Here is a 17565-nt window from a genome sequence, read left to right as displayed (position 1 = left end):
AAGGGGGTGGGTCATCAGTTTTTGAGCCCTCGAAAAGGGGTGGGTTATGTAGTTTTGATCTACACGTAGGGGGTGGGTCATCTTATTTATTCACTAACTTTTAACTGTTATAGTTCCAAGAAAAGTTGTATTCATCAGTATATAAAATTGATAAATTTCTCCATTTAAGCAGTTTTAAATAAATTTCTAGCGATTTCAAAAGGTCCAAATATAAAAATTTCCCGGGGGAGCATGCCCCCTGACCCCCCTAGATGGCTTGTAATCATATCACCAGTTTTACCTGACTCTCTTCAACCTTCATAGATTCAAGCTGGGCTTTAGGCCTTTTAATACCAGTAAACTCTTTTCTCAAATAATTTGCAAATATGAATGACTGACAGGGGTTGTATTTTATGTTATTAATTTCTGTATAAAAATATAAACTCTTCAGTAATTGATTATGAATAAATATCATATACTGATTCAGTTTCCCCTTTTTCACCAAATATTGCTCCTTGTGTTCATCCTTCTTTGTGTCTGACCGCACGTGTCCATCAGGATGTCTTGTGGTTCCTCCTGGACCCCCCTGGTCCCTATCGGGGTGGGTCGCCCCCGTTGGGGGGGTCGCGAGGGTGGTCACTCTTCGGCCACCACTTTCCATCTTCGGCCCCCCCCCCCCCCCTATCTTTTACCTCTCTTGCCTCCTTTTTCTCGCCTGGATCAGTCTGGGCTTGTCGGGCTGATCGAGGGTCCGACTGATGTCCCCCCCCCCCTCCCTTCCCTGGCGAAACGCTTTACCATCCGAACTTATCCCGCCCTTTAAGACGAAGTTGCTCGGGTTGCCCGAAGCCCGAGGCGCCCGGAGGCTGCCCTTTGGCAGGTAAACGGCTCAGGGGACTGAGGACAAGAACATAATCACTAAAGAACAACACATACAAGGTCTAGAGGAACATGTAGTACGTGACCAGCATTGTAAAACGAAAATCACCCAAATCAAGCGAAAACAAGACACTTAAGGTGGCTCGATCGGATTTTTGAGTGAAAATACCTTTCAACTTCGAGCAACTTGTATGTCACCGAAACAATCCTACTGAAAATCGATCAATACAGCTGTACTAAAGAAAGATGAAAAGATTCGAATGAGATAAGTTTCGTCGAAATCGGAGTAACCATAGCAACATAATGACGTCACCACCCATTTTACACGAGACAGATTTTCTTCTAATAGGGGGATAATTTTGAAAAAAGGCTTCTAGATCTTGGACTTGACATAGTTTTCTCAAGGTCTGCGAAGTTTGAAGAATTTTTATGAGAGCGTTTTCGAGAAAATTTTGGATGAAGTTTTCAGGTCCTAAAATACAACAAAAACAAAGCAGTCTTAAAACATTATTGAGAAAACGTTCACAAGGCCCGATCAAGTAACATTTTGGCCTTAAGTGAATCTTGTACTATCTAATTACCTTGGGAGAAAATCTCAGAGAAATCGTTTCATTTGATTTCTTGAAACATCGGCTTGAATATCAACTGGTGTGAAGTGTTATTGCGCTCTTTTATAGAAAAAGGGCCTTTGCTTACTAAAATGATCGCAAAATAAAAAGCGCTCGATACAATTTTTTTAAATTCGGCAGTCAAAAAGACGAATATATATGTAATGAAATGTCCGACTTTCAAAATAATTGAAACATTCTAAGGCAGTCAATTTAAAGCCTTAACTCAGGTAAACATTGCGCTGTTTTTCACCCTACATCGGATCGCTGCCTCATTATCTGTCTCCATTGTCTCAAGCCGCGTGCATTTGTAAATTCCAGTAGATCATGAATTACTAATTATTTATTACTGGAGATTTCTGTGACAATTTTGCCTTGGTCTTGAAACTGTTAGGAGACTGAAGATAATACAAGTGCTTTACTAGCATACTCCTCGTTGTTAGTGTATTTTGGCTTGTTAAATTAGCTTGTTTCTGTGCAGTTTTCGGAAAACAAGCAGTTGTTATACATATTCAAGATGTGCTAAAATTGACAAATGCACGGGGCACGACACAATAGAGACTTATAATGAGGCAGCAATCCGATGTAGGGTGAAAAACAGCGCAATGTTTACCTGTGTTAAGGCTTTAAATTAACTGCCTTAGAATGTTTCAATTATTTTGAAAGTCGGACATTTTATTACATATATATTCTTCTTTTTGACTGCCGAATTTAAAAAAATTCTATCGAGCGCTTTTTATTTTGCGATCATTTTAGTAAGCGAAGGCCCTTTTTCGATAAAAGAGCGCAATAACACTTCACACCAGTTGATATTCAAGCCGATGTTTCAAGAAATCAAATGAAACGATTTCTCTGAGATTTTCTCCCAAGGTAATTAGATAGTACAAGATTCACTTAAGGCTAAAATGTTACTTGATCGGGCCTTGTGAATTTATTAATGTATGTAGTACGATTCTTCGTTTTTCTTCTTCTTGTTTGTGTATTTTTCTTTGCTTGTTTATAATGTATAGTGTCCACATTAGTTTGCTTCTCCACTTTTCTTCTTTCGTGAACGTTTTCTCAATAATGTTTTAAGACTGCTTTGTTTTTGTTGTATTTTAGCACTTGAAAACTTCATCCAAAATTTTCTCGAAAACGCTCTCATAAAAATTCTTCAAATTTTGTAGACCTTGAGAAAACTATGTCAAGTCCAAGATCTAGAAGCCTTTTTTCAAAATTATCCCTCTATTACAAGAAAATCTGTCTCGTGTAAAATAGGTGGTGACGTCATTATGTTGCTATAGTTACTCCGATTTCGATGAAACTTATCTCATTCGAAACTTTCATCTTTCTTTAGTACAGCTGTACTGATCGATTTTCAGTGCGATTGTTTACGGTGACATACAAGTTGCTCAAAGTTGAAAGGTATCGTCACTCAAAAATCCGATCGAGCCACCTTAAAGAACACCAGGTAAGGGGCAGGTCTCAAATTTTGGGGGGATTGTGGCGACTATGGTGCGAGAACGTGCATCGAACCGCTCCCGCAAAAGTTTGAGTTAATTAAAGTTTACTGATAGCTTTAGCTTTAGCTGCTACGAAAAACCAGAGGAAGTGTAAGCTCGGACAGTGATATTTCCTCGCCAGAAGGAGAAACAAAATCTTTGCCAGAACAGCCCAACGCCGCTTGAAGCAGCGGTGTGCAAGAACTGCACCGAATTAAACCAAAGTGATCCAGAATAATGTTGAAGAGATTGAAAATGGAATGGTGTTAAGGAACTCCCAGATAGAAGGTTAAAAAAAGAAGACGACGAAAATGCACGCAGAATCAAGGAGCTGGAAGACAGGCTTGTTTACCAGGAGGTTTATAGCAGGAGAGAAAATATACGCTTTTTTGAAATCCCTCAAGCGACACAGGGCTACGAAAACACTTCAGAGGTGTTGTGTAAATTCTTCAGAGACGAGCTGACAATTCTTGATCCTAGTAAAAATCGAATTCCAAAGAGTCCATAATATAGGCTAGGGGAAAAATGCCTTGCCAATCACGACCGATCATCGCCCGTTTTCTAAGGTTCCAAGAACGAGAGCTTATTTTCAGGAGCGTAAGAGAGTTGGCAGAAGCGACAGACACAGATGGTTTAAGTCTTCACGGACTTCCCAGACGAGGTCAGATGTAAAAGAAAGATCCGGTGGCCTAGGATGAAAAAGGCCAGGAAGAAGGAAAAACGGCATTTTTGAGAAAACCCGAGCCAGATGAGTTATTTATTGATGGTGAACTGGTTCCGTTTTTAATTTTGCTTCACAAACATTTCCAAGATGAACAATTAATGTGCTTTTGTGCATACTATCAAAGCTATGTTAATTTTTCTGGTTAAATTTCTGTTCTTTTGTTTTAGTTTAAAGCGGGAGTGCGTCATTATACATATAAATAGCTCCAAATTCCCAAGGCAGCACTGTAGATATCACATGATATCTGCTGCCTCTTACTTGTTATATTAATAATTGAGGGGGGAGAGGAGGGGGGATTTTCGGGGGTTTCAAAAATTTTTTTTTTTTTTCCCTTCCCGCCGCCCTGCAAAAAATAAAAATTTTTTTTCTCCTTCTACATATTAAAATTAATTTGGTATCAAAAAAAAAAAATAGCGCGTATACCAATCAAAATAAGCTGGTGACACCAATGTATAATAATCAGTGTTAGTGTGTAATTTGTTTTGTCTTGTGTTACGAAATGATGTGTCAAAAACTCGCAAAAATGGGACCGAGGGCAGATAATTCATTTTCTTTTCACTTTTTCACCTTCTTTGGCATTTTCGCGCAGTCTTCCAATCCCATCTCAATGTTAAGTGTTTTAACCATTGTTCTCATTCGAGAAGAAATATGCTGATTTTAAACTGCTTTTCATTGAATGCTCGAGGGATTTGGTCTCCAAAGAAAAGAAAGGCTCTTTTTATGTGGTTAAAAGAACGCAAATATGACATTGTATTTTTACAAGAAACATATTGCACGTTGGAAGTTGAAGACATCTGGAAAACACAATGACAAGGTAAGCTCTTTTTTACGTGCTACTAATTTATCGTAGCTGTGGAGTAATGGCCATAGTAAGGAGTGATTTAGATTTCAAATTAAATTCTGTCAATGCGGATAATGAAGGGCGCTACTTAATAAGAGAAGCTTAAGTACAAAGCTCAGCCTTCCTGCTTGTGAATATTTATGCACCTAACAAGGTGCAAGAGCAATGTGATTTTTTTGGAAACGTTATTAAGACCATTGAAAATCTTGTCGCTGATAAAGAGCTCAAAATTTTTATAAATAAATTTAAAAAATACCTTTATTTAAACACGGTGGGATTAAAGCTATAAGCTTGTGGGGCCGTGTATTCCCGATCGAATTGGCATTTGGAAGTGTTGTTTTTTGTGGAGGGAGGAACCGGAAAAAACCGGAGAGAAACCCTCGGAGCAAGGACGAGAACCAACAACACGCTCAGCCCACATATGACGCCGAATCGAACCCGGGAATCGAACCCGGGCCACATTGGTGGGAGGCGAGCGCTCTCACCACTGCGCCATCCCTGCTCCCCCCGAGATGACTTCATATGTTGCTCTCTACTCCGATCTTGACTGCTCTGCTGACAACCCGTCCAAAAAAATATTCCACCAAAAATACTGCGATTTATGCTTAGATTTTGACTCAGTAGACATATGGAGAAAAAGAAACCCTGTAACTAAACGATCTCCTGGAGGCAAAAATCGTCCGCTTATTCAAAGAAGAAGACATTGAGAAAACTGGTATTATCTCCTCAATAAATTCTGATCATTCGGCAATTGTGCTCCATTTTAATACTGAATATAAAAAGGATAAGTAAGCAAAAACACGGCCCTTCTTTTTGGAAATTTAACATCAGCCTTGCGGAGGATGACAACTTTATCACATTTATAAATGAGAGTATGCAAATTTGGTTGGATGAGTTCAACACATCCACAATTACCGATAAAAGGCTTTTGTGGGACTAAATTATATATACAATAGGACAGGTCTCGATAAAATATGGCAAAGAAAAGGCGAGTAAAAAAAGGGCAAGGTAAATGACATTGAGGCTTCTTTGAAAGCCCGCAAAGAAAACTGTGCGAAACACCCATCCGATGGGAACCTTCAACAATTAAAAAATTTAAAGATTGAATTTGATGATAATTCATATTATTATACATTAGAATTACTTTGAAACATGTGATTGGTCGAGAGCATTCAGTCAATATACAGTAGCATGTGAACTCGACATGATAACCCAATATCTGCAGCAGATATTGGGTTATCATGTCGAGTTCAAAGTCCGCCTAGTTTCCAAGCCCCTCGTCCGTGTAGTGCTGTCAAATATGGCTGGGCGATTCGCCTCCGTTTCCGAAGAGGATATTGAAAGTTTTGATCGAGAATAAAGATTTTAAAAACACCAAGAGAACAACAAAAACAATTGTAAAAATTCTGAATGATTATTCGAGGGAGAAGAACCTGGAGGAACCACAAGATAAAACCGCTTTGGCCAATGTTCTGAAAAGTTTTACGCCGGCCCTAGAAAAAGTGATGGCAAATTGTTTGAAAACGTATAATAAAACAATTATTGAATTTGGTTTTCGCATGATATCGAGAATTATCAAAACCTCGTGTCTGTGTTATCTGCCGAAGCCGAAGGCTGAGGCAGATAACACAGACACGAGGTTTTGATAATTCACGATATCATGCTCAACCTCATCCAATAATTGCTTATGAAAATATAGCTTAAGGCGCAATAATGGGCAAGGGGAGTCGATCGATTTTGAAAGCGTATCTTCAAGAGGAAAAGATCCCTGATCCAGCCACAGCGGAGGACTTGGAGCGGTTTTACGAAAATTCTATGTCGAAGTAAGCAAGAACGATGGAAACCTGTACTCGAAAAACATCGCTTTGTGTCATCAGAATTAGCTTCAATACACACTTCAAGCAAGTGCTAAATATCGACATTATAAAGGACAAGAAATTTAATGAAGGTAACCGAGTTTTTGAAGTTTAAATCAAATTTAAATGCGAACGTTGTTGTGTATTTGTGCACTTTGCCTACTTTCAAAACCCTATTAAATTCATTTTGTGCATTTGGAGCTCTGGAAATATTTTGAATGAATAACAAACAATTATTGAATTCGGCTTTCCTATGATATGAAGAATTATGCAGATCTCTGAGGGTGTTATCCGCCTCAGCCTTCGGCTTCGGCGGATAACACCCTCCTCGATCTGCATAATTCTTCATATCATACTCAGCTTCATCCAATAATTGCTAATTAGGATTAGAATTTTTATGCAGTGAAACCCCGTTAATACGGACACCAAGGGGACAGGCCAAATTGTCCGTATTAACGGGGTGTCCGTATTAAGCGGGGTCTCAGAAAAAAGTCATGTATACCGGCATGTTTTATCGACACAAAGACGAAGGGAAACGTTTTTACGGCAACAAAACGTTATGTAATTGTACTGTAATTGTAGCAAATGCCAACTATAAACTCTCTTTTAATAGTTTTACAAAACCCTTAGGATCTAGTCAGACACTCGAACTAAACGTTAATAATTTCAACAGTGGAATTTTTTGAAAATGTCGCACGTAGATTTACTCGAACAATTACTAGACGTTGATAGTAACCCAGCATGCAGTATGAACAGAGGTTGTTCTTGTTAGTGGCAAGCAAAGGACCTCTTAGAGGAAGAAGAGTACAAGCTATAGCCATAGTTAGTAGAGTAACTATGCTATAGCTGAAGCAAAAAGCAAAGAAAGTGAAACTTTTAAATAGGAACAGCAGTCAGAAAACCTTGACTGTTGTTCCTTTTTAGAATTCGTCGAATGCTGTCTTTATTTGACCAGGGTCCAATGTCTTCAAGTTAGCAAATAAACGCGACAGAAAAAATTAACAGTCAACAGATAAACGTTGTCCGTACAGCGGGGTTGACAATGTATGACAGTTTGTCACTCGGGACACGGAAAAGTGTCCGTTGTCCGTATTAACGGGTGTCCGTATTAAGCGGATTATTTTTAGAGAAAATGTATGAAGTTTTCGTCGGGACCAACGAAACTGTCCGTAATACCGGGGTGTCCGTATTAAGCGAGTGTCCGTAAAGCGGGGTTCCACTGTATTGTTATTTGATATTTTACATAGTTTTAAATATTTTTTAATTGTCTTTTAGAATCTATTGATTTCGTGTCCCCAAATTAGTATGGGCTTTCCCGAGCTAAGTGGTTATTTTGACACGTTAATAAAGTTTCTATGTATCTATTTAATTCGATCAAAAGCAACCTGGTATGAAAAAGGAGAGAAGAGCAATTAATATTTCTAAGATTTTGAATCACAGTATCACACAAAAAGGCAAAAAGCTCCGTCCGCAAGGTTCTTAATAAGGAGGGTACTTTAATTACTGATCCAAAGAATGCTATGTATGAGATTGAAAAGTTGTACACGGATCTTTATAAAGCCGACTCCTTCAATACCCAGACTCACCGCTGATGATGCTCAAATCTGTGAAGGGAAATTCACAGTCGCCAAAAAAGTCTTCAATTTTTGTGTAATTGATGCCCTTCCAGCAGGATGGCGTAGATTTCTAAGAACGTACAATTATACTGGTTTTGAGCCCTTCAACTTACAAAATCAAGCCCATGTTTCAATTTCTAAAGCTGTTTCGAAGACTTTTCACAAGGAACTACGAAATTACTCCACCTGCCGCTCAACTTAAATACAACGCTTTGTCCCAAAATGATGGTGAATTGAATGGAAAGAAAATATATGGCTTTACACATCGTGTTGCTTTGGACACAAAATCGCGTGAACTTTAATATAAACTTCCCAACAGATGTCTTGCAACAAATGTCCTACTCAGCAAGGGTGGACTTACATCATCCCCAGCCTGCTCTTTTTGCGAGGAAGCAGACGAATCTCTCAAACGTATCTTTTCAGCTTGCCACTACATGCACTGAGAGGTTTTAGGGAAAGTTATTAAATGGATGGGCCACCAAAATATCCAAATTGATTCCTTTTCTCTTAAAGATATAATGTTAGGCATAACCGATGAAGAGGATTTGTTTGTCGACCACATTTTGTTAATTGCAAAGAAACATAGATATTGGTGCAGATGTATTAATGTTAAACCATCCATTATTATATTTAAGGCTCAAGTAAAGAAATTTTATCAACTTGAAACCAGCATTTCTAAATCTAGTAATAAATGGCCAATCCATGCAAAAATGGGGCAAGTATACCCGGGCAAGTATATCGAGGCGTAAAGATCATATAAAAACTGTCCTGCACTGCGCATAGAGTGTCATACGGAAAGTACGCCACTCGGGTCCCGGATGGAGTGGCGTATGGAATCTACGAGTGGTTTAGTTCCCAGTAAAAGACTTTCCTCCATATAATAAAAGTAGTTATAAGTTATATATCATAGTTTTTAAAGTTGTAATTTAAAGAAGGGAACCAGGTAAAGGGTCTCCTGTACTTGTAATGTACGTGTGGTCTTTTCTGACGTGTATGTAAAACGATAGTGTGTATTGTAAGATGTAAGAAACTATTAATATTAAATAAAAATATTAAAATACCCAAACAAGGTTTCAAATTTTATTTTAGCTTTCCGAAGAAAAATCGGAAACGTTTTCTTCGACCGAATTTCACTTGCATGATCTGAGCGTTTGTGTTTACGTATTTATCGTAAGTAGGTTGCAAGAATTAGGAATGCCTGGAAAAAGAGTTGACATCCACAGCATGAAAACATAACTTAACCGTGGTGTAAAGCTCAAATAAAGCTGGCGTAAATTTGGAATTTATTCAGCTATACGCTGACTTTACATTTTTTAAAGCTGACCTTTATCCCAGCTTTACGCTCAAGATAAAGGTAGATAAAGAGACTTCTTTACACCAACTTTAAATCACATTTACACACGGTAGCGTAAAGGTCTTTATTTTTATTTATTAATTTATTTATTTTGCCACACAAACAAAAAATATAATTATGAAAAAAAAATAATGCAAAATCAATATACAAGATAATAATTAATATACAAGACTACAATATAATATAAGACTACAATATAATATAAGGTCGGTTTATTTACCACCTTTAACAACATTTAATTGATGTCGTAAAGTTGGATAACCGACTTTACACCAGATTTAACCACCTTTATTTTAATGTAAATCCCAATTTTCATGCTGTGATGTCAATTATGCTTTGACATGACAGCACTGAACAGGGCTAAATGTTGCTTTATTATGCGTTTTAAACACCTATTTCGATCAACACTCCCGTGGCTCGTTTCGAAACTTTTTTTATTCCGCTTATAAGCCCTCCCGGATATAAGCCGCTCCGTTTAGAAGGCCACCCAAAACCCCTTACGAAGTTGTATAAGCCCAGGGCTTATAACCGGAATTTTACGGTATGTCTTTGTGAACGATATATAGAAATTAAAGATCTTCTTATGATCTTAGATTAAATTAACAGAGCTGAGCATAACGTTCTTGCATATACAGACTGACTACAATGTTCTCTTCTGCTCTATTTTAATACCTAGGATTTTGGGTGGGCTTTCAACGTTTTCCGCCAAGATGACAGAGAACATTTCAGGTATTCCCGTCGTGGATTTCAGTGCGATGAGTCTTGAACACAATAATCCCTTGAGCAAAAATGCTGACGATGTTAAAAAACTTGCTGATCAAGTGTATCAAGCTTTTAGTACCATTGGATTTGTGTATCTCAAGAATCATGGCATTCCACAAGAAATCGTAAGTGTTATAAAATTATGATAAGATAGATAGAGCCATCTAACCGAGACAAAACAGTGGGGTGGGGGGAGGGGCAGAATGGGAGTAAAAGGAGTCTATGGGTGATGGACAGAGGGAAATTGAACAAGGGAGTACACTGTAGGTAGTCACGGTTAGAAACTGGAATTAAAAAGTATGGCTAGATCACACACCTTGCTCTCCCCACCCCTTCCCCTCACACAAAATAGTGTCAGGAAAAAAACTGATCCATATTTATCTCCACAAGATATCATGACTGCAGAAGTATAAATTTACATTGGAATGTAGAAGGGGCCATCTCTTTTGTACCAGTAACCGTCGTAACTGCCTGTCTTTTGGAATATTTTACTTTGCAGATTGATTCTACTTTTGAGACATTTGACAAGTTTTTCAACCTAAGTCTTGATGTAAAACAGAAGTACAGCAAGGAAACTGGGACTACAAAAACTGGCTGGGATGAGCTTGAAAGAGAAAGGTGTTTACATTATGCTTTGTGTGTTACTTTTCTAAAGCCTTTCACTTAAACTTCAGTCTGATTCGTTTTTATCTTTTTTAATAGTTTAAAGTATGTCAATCAGATCCAGTCTAGAAAATTTGAGAAAATCCTTAAATAAATCATGTCAATCCATTATTGTCTAGGTAAAGTTCTATTCCTGACAATTATTAAAACTATTTTCTGTCGCGATTATTGTGCAGCACTAATATACAGAGACCTGGGGATCTGAAAGAGTCATTTGATGTGTCAATACTTGATGATGATGATGATTTTGTAAGTTGAATTCTCCTACATTTGCACTTTAATCATTATAAATCAAAATTCATTTATTATCAGCGCTAGCAATTGGTACGTTGAACAGTTTTTTTTAAAAGTCTGATATACGTTCTTGAAGGATCACATCTTGCATGACTAATTGTTTTCTTGCATGATGACAAGAGAATTGAAGAGATACAGCTGGAAAATAAGTCACCCCCATTTCTTCCCATGGCTTTGAATTTAGAAATTTTTTTTATAAGCCTAGAAAGCCTTACAAACGTAGAAAGAAAGATGTAAATTAATTACAGATGGCTTTCGACACACGTCTCTGAAATGAAAGAAAAATTGCATGCCCCGAGCAGGATTCGAACCCGCGTCTCCCTGTTACTAGTCAGGCGTGATATCCACTACACCTGTGGATTGACCGCGTTCGATCCGATACACATCAATAAGATGCCACGTATCCAGCGTGGTTGACCCGATGGTGTAGTGGATATCACGCCTGACTAGTAACAGGGAGACGCGGGTTTGAATCCTTCTCGGGGCGTGCAATTTTTCTTTCATTTCAGAGACGTGTGTCGAAAGCCATCTGTAATTAATTTACATCTTTCTTTCTACGGCTTTGAATTTGCTGCTATCATTTTGCCATCAGAGAGAAGGACCCTTATTAATAAATGACAATAAGTCACTTAATTCCAGCAACGTTTTTAGACCCAATGGTCTGTGTCTCCTTCTGAGAGGTAGAGGGTGACCCCTCAAAACTAAAATAGATAGATATTTTTTGTTGTTTATCGGTACCTCCAAAAGAGGTTTTACTAGTACTGGCAAGTAGTAACGAATTTACTAATATCCAAATCAATGACTTGAACATACGCTTTTTTATAATAGGAATGGCCTAATGCAGAAGTACCAAACTTCCAGGACACAGTGAAGACTGTTTTTAAGTACATAACAGACCTTGGTTCAAGGATGCTCTCTGTCATGGCTATTAGTCTTAACATGGTTTGTCCAAACTTAAATTACTTTTAATAATAGCTCTGGTGTTAAAATAGAAATAGTCAAATTAAGCTGCAAGTAACAAGTCGTCATTAATTAATCCCAGACTCGTTCCCAGTCGCTCCCAAGGCGGTTTTGACCAGAACGCATTGCATCAAGGGAAGGCCGGACGAAAATCGGGGAGCTTTTCTTCGCCCTTCCCAGCCTGCCGCGCAACCCTCGTCTCATTCCGCCCCAGTCTTTTATCGCCTTTAGGAACAAATAAATAGGGACTGGGAACGCGTCTGAGTTAATCCACAAGCCTCGGCATTAATTAGAACAGTTTCAAACGAGTGACGTACAACTAAATAAATTTGTAACAACTACAATCAATATACACAACGCAACAATCCAATGGGAATTGATGGTAGATACACGTAAAACAACCAAGTCACGATTGGTTTCGGTCTTGCATCTGATTGGTGGAGCAGGTGGCACAAGTTTTCTTAGCCAATCACAAAGTATGGTGAAGCCATCAAAGCTTTACATGATTACTTCTGACACTCAAATAAATGCCCCTCTAATGAACAAATGTTCATTGAAGAGCGGGTTTTTGAATCTACGACTTTTAAACATATTACATATTCCTTTCCAGTCTATCACCCTGTTCTAGAGAACTACCCCACCCTACCCCCTCGCCCTTCGTTTGAACTCAAAAACAGAGCATCTGAGGGTATGCCACTGCTAATTCCAAGACTGAAGCTGCCAGACTTTGTAAACGGTCATTTGGCTCTCGCAAGTTCGAATTCAGAACTCTAGCATAGTTCCCATTCTTTATTGTTCGTGTTGTGCAGTCTTGCTGGTTGGAACAAAAATAGTTAGCCTTAAGCTAGCCACGCACTAGGAGACTAGTCGCAGGGAATAGTCGCAGGGACTTATCCCTTAGTGACGATTTTGTGGGACTATTGGTCCCTGCGACTAGTCCCAGAAATCAAGCCAGCTTAATTCGTGGGACTAGCCGCAGGGACCAAAAATGTAGTCCCTGGGACTAGAAGTTCGATGCAAAATACAAGTACAAATTAGGGGATTGGTCCCGGAAGCAAGTCCCTGAAACTAGTCCCCTAGTGTGTGCCGACCTTTAGAGCAGCATGCAGGACACTGAATGTATTCTCTTTGTTGAAATTTGCTTACGTTTGCATGTGGTTTGCTGCTGCATTATTGTAGTAATTATAAGAACAGCGATTGTTTCCTGAACATGCATTTATGTAAAGCTGCATAAAACAAAAGTAGCATGTCTTGCAAGTCCATTTTCTTAAACAGGAGCCTGACACATTTGAATATGCCTTTGAAAAGAGCGGTTCATCAGTGGGCGGTGCTTCTTTACGATATAATTACTACCCAATGATACCAGACATCAGCAAAGTCAAGCCAGGACAGATCCGCTGTGGGGAACATACAGATTATGCTGGAATTACGCTGCTGATTCAAGATGATGTTGGTGGACTCGAGGTTAGGAGGAGAAGAGCATCTCTTTTTACTGATCGATATATACTTTGGTGGTGGCCTCAAATCTAGTGTTTTCCGGGGGTTTTTTTTTTAATTTACTTTTTTGGCCCAATTTTAAAAAAAAAAAAACCCCCGCCCCCCCGTTCATTCAGGATCATGATTTGTCGTGGTAGTGCTTGGTACAGGCAAGGCATATCTCAAGGGAGGGCGCTTATTCGGGACAGGGCGCGTATTTATTTTTTTGAGAAACAACCAAATGTTCAAAACAAAACTTCAATAAGTATTTAAATAACCAAAAATAACAGAAACTGTAACAGTAACAAATTATTGAAATTACAGTTACTTTTAAAAGAATTGTTCATTTTAGCAGTAAATATATACCGTACATGTTCGGTACGGTAAATGTTCATGAGTACATCTATTCGACGTCGATGACTTCAGTAGGGGCAGTTATCCACAATAGGGGCGCTTATTAGAATAGGGGCGCTTATTGACAAAAGCACATTCGAAAGGGGCGCTTATCGGAAGGAGGGCGCTTAATTGAATCATTACGGTATTAGTTTAACCCATCCAGGGGTATGAATTATGGGTACTGGTTAATCAGTGATTGACATTCCAACAAGGGATGGTAGCAATATTCCCTCTTAGCCACTTTATGCTGCCGAGACATAGATACATACTTTATTGGCTCGTCCCAACGGGGCTTTTCAGAGCCGGACTTACATGAAAAAATCTACCTATTGTAAGTTGTAATAATAAAGATGGTAAATTTTAAGCTCGGTGATAAATAATGAAAATATATTTTTCAACAATGACACGAGCATGGGACAAAGAAAAATTCTGAGTCCCCGACGGGAATCGAACCCATGGCCTCCCAGATACCGGTTGGGCGCTCTAACCAACTGAGCTACGAGAGACTCGTTGTGAGCTGGGCCATTTACTAGGTTGATATGTGACACGCGTCCTGCGTACTGCTAGGATCAGCAATGTCGAAATCATCAAGTGTGTTGTAATAATAAAGATGGTAAATTTTAAGCTCGGTGATAAATAATAAAAATGACAGCTCACAACGAGTCTCTCGTAGCTCAGTTGGTTAGAGCGCCCAACCGGTATCTGGGAGGCCATGGGTTCGATTCCCGTCGGGGACTCAGAATTTTTCTTTGTCCCATACTCGTGTCATTGTTGAAAAATTTATTTTCACTATTGTAAGTTGTTTATTAAATCGTTATGTTAGTTAGTTGAACACGTGTTCCCACTGTAACTTGGTACTTTACGCATTTCCACCGAGAGCTATTCATCTCTACTCTAACCTGCGCTGCACGGCAAAAATCATATCAAAATTAATACTCTTCGCACATTTTTTATCTGTTTCAGGTAGCTAACGTAAATGGTCAATTTGTACCTGCCACGCCCATGAAAGGTACAGTACTGGTGAATATCGCTGACTTCATGCAGAGATGGACGGCGGACAGGTTTAAGTCTACGGTATGTTGGAAATAAAACATAAATTATAAATACTTCAGAACGTTTATCTATTGGAGAGCTCAGCAGCAGTGGACGTTTTGAAAAAATAAATAAATAAAAAAAGAAGACAAAACGAGATCTTTGCTCTTACCGCTTTACAAAGGGACCGTGGCATAACAGTACTTTTATTTATGTTTGCTGTATATTATTGCGCGGGCTTTCAAATGGCATCCTAAATCCAAACCAAAATTAACACATAACAATCACAAGGCAGGCGAAGGCCTGGGTAAAAGCACTTTTAAAGTGTTGGTAATGGTTTGAGTTTGTAGGTACGAGTATGAGTACCACTTTTCGAATTTCAATCTAGTTACACTCCCAAAGCCCTCACTCCTCCCTGATGCTGTCCAGTTGAAAAGGAGAGAGTCAGTACGAGATTATTGAGAAATGTGATAATCGAAAGCATAAGCACTAGGTACTCGTACTCAATCTCCTACTCGTACCCTGATCTTAATACCGAGCATCTAATGTTAGAATCAGGTAGTGAAGACATTGGTTCTCTACTTCTCTATTTCATGGAATAGGGACGGGCATAGTTAGCCCTTTCGCAATTCGCCACAGGAGAGCAAATATGTGGTTATGACGTCACTGTTTGGTTCAAATCTGGTCTTGCAAAGATCTACTCAAACCGAAACAACCCCCCCCCCCCCCATACATAATATGGTGCACCACCGCTTGAAGTTTTGCAAATGTTTTTCTAAAATAATTTCATGGTCTCTAATAATTAATTTTGTTATGAACCTACTCGCTGCGAGCTGTAAAATAAGGCATAGTTTAGGGGTATACCTAATATATATCAAGATTTCCACTTTTTTGAACTTTTTTGTTCTTACTTTTTAAACCATTATTTGTCAAATCAGTCACTTTTTCTGTAATTTTTGATGCAATTTTTGGAATACACAGCTCAAAAGCGTTCAAATGGTATGTTATACATGGGCATCCTCAGTAATTTAGTGCTGAAAGGGTTAGAAGACATACCCACTGGCAGTATTCTTGGTTTTCATGTTACGTCATAAAATTCTGAAATCAAAATTCACTACGCCTGCTAAATTTTCGTTCTCATTAGACGTAAGATAAACAAAAAATATATCTTTTTGCAAATTTCCAGATCGATAGTGTCATTCGTGTTTTAAACAGAGCATTTTGAATATTTGAGTTCTCCGTCGTATATGACATCAAGCTGAGTGCCGTGACAAAGCTGTTTTGTTTGAAATAGGCCTTTCCTTTCCATTTTCAGCAGATTGAACATTTCAGATATAGTAAGTGGTGTTTATGTGAAACTGTACTAGCTCATGAGCCAAAGATTGCCGCTGTTGTAAACAGAATTGAGTTCCAGATGATTTCTCTGACATCACGGTGGCCATATTTGTGTCCCTCGGAAGGACACAGTTATGGCATCTCCATACTAAGCTTTATACATTTGCGTGGAAAGGTTCGGTAAATAACTCGCGAACGGTACACCGCACAGACCTGAAACTTGGAGAAATTGTTTATCTATTTATCGTCTATAATATTTGAAATTCATAGCTTCTGTAGTTGAATTGTTTCGAATTTATTTTTTGATTGCGTGACAGTGAAAACCAGCAATTAACGTTCTTTCCTCAGGTTCACCGTGTGCTGATACCGGAAGCTGAAATCAAACGCCGCGTTCCTCGCCGCTCTTTGGTGTTATTTTATGCCCCGGATGACGACACGATGGTCACGTGTTTGGATGGCTCTAACAAGTATCCACCAATCAGAGCAAGGGATTGGATATATCAACAACTGCATTCCACTTACAAGTTTTGAAAAAAACGTGTCAAGAAGACTGCCTGGTCCGTGGGATCTGAGTGCAACGTGATAATACGCTAACTCGTAATCATGGGCTTCTTATGATGTAGCCAGGTTTTCTGTTTGAGTATTAGGATTTCTCGAGATTTTGCACACACAACATGCTAAATTAGTAGTACGTGTTTTATGATATTGGACACAAGTAACCGCAAAGGCTAAAGAGCTTGGCGGCATTTAACGCACGTCTAGATCTTGTGCACCTTTAACGCACGTCTTGTGTACGCACGTGCTTTTGTAATTATTTAGTCCGTTTATCGAAAAAGTCAATTTTGTACATAAACTTTTTGCCAGTATTTGTAGTATTAACGATAATTTTTATTCTGATTTGCACTAAAAGAAGATATCCCATTGGATAAAATCTTTCGTAAAAAAAACAGACTTCTGTGTAGGGAAACTAAATTAATGACATTTGGTCAAACGTTTAAGAATAAAACAAATTACGAATGCACAACGTTTCGACACCGTCATGGCATCATTGTCAAGTGAGGAATAAAAAGTAGAAAAGTTCAATATACTCTGGTTGAGTGTCAAATAGTTTCGTTCAAAAGTGTTCAAAATTAATAGCTGAATGACAAAGGTGATGGTTCAAACGAATACTTTTTCACGGATCGGGATAGAGTCCGATTGTGTATCGAGTTTCGGTTTTTGCGTGCGGATGAAACACATTTCATAAATGAGACAGTCCAACTTTCCCTGACACTTTCTCAGGATTGAGAAGTGCTTATCAAGTTAAGGT

The 17565-nt window shown here is 38.6% G+C and overlaps 1 protein-coding gene across 1 annotated transcript; it reads left to right on the top strand.

The window, feature by feature from the left end:
• Positions 1–6402: 6402 nt before the first annotated feature.
• Positions 6403–16905, top strand: LOC144643969 (uncharacterized). Its single transcript, XM_078503367.1, has 8 exons — positions 6403–6460; positions 10015–10225; positions 10600–10718; positions 10940–11012; positions 11886–11999; positions 13293–13481; positions 14853–14963; positions 16605–16905. The coding sequence occupies exons 2-8, from the start codon at positions 10049–10051 to the stop codon at positions 16785–16787; spliced, it is 966 nt and encodes a 321-aa protein (XP_078359493.1). The 5' UTR covers positions 6403–6460; positions 10015–10048; the 3' UTR covers positions 16788–16905.
• The last annotated feature ends 660 nt before the right edge of the window (positions 16906–17565 follow it).

The sequence above is a fragment of the Oculina patagonica genome, chromosome 2 (genome assembly GCF_052425735.1).
Source record: "Oculina patagonica isolate OP01 chromosome 2, crgOcupat, whole genome shotgun sequence".
In the NCBI taxonomy this organism is placed as follows: domain Eukaryota; kingdom Metazoa; phylum Cnidaria; class Anthozoa; order Scleractinia; family Oculinidae; genus Oculina; species Oculina patagonica.
The sequence above is the reverse complement of the archived record's forward strand: the minus strand, read 5'-3'. Positions and strand labels throughout refer to the sequence as shown.

Bases quoted from the DNA above. Each gene is read 5' to 3' on its own strand.
- LOC144643969 (XM_078503367.1), top strand. From the start codon at position 10,049: ATGACAGAGAACATTTCAGGTATTCCCGTCGTGGATTTCAGTGCGATG. The intron at 10,719-10,939 runs GTGTTTACATTA...ATTATTGTGCAG, and splicing joins GATGAGCTTGAAAGAGAAAG to CACTAATATACAGAGACCTG. The intron at 14,964-16,604 runs GTATGTTGGAAA...TTCTTTCCTCAG, and splicing joins CGGACAGGTTTAAGTCTACG to GTTCACCGTGTGCTGATACC.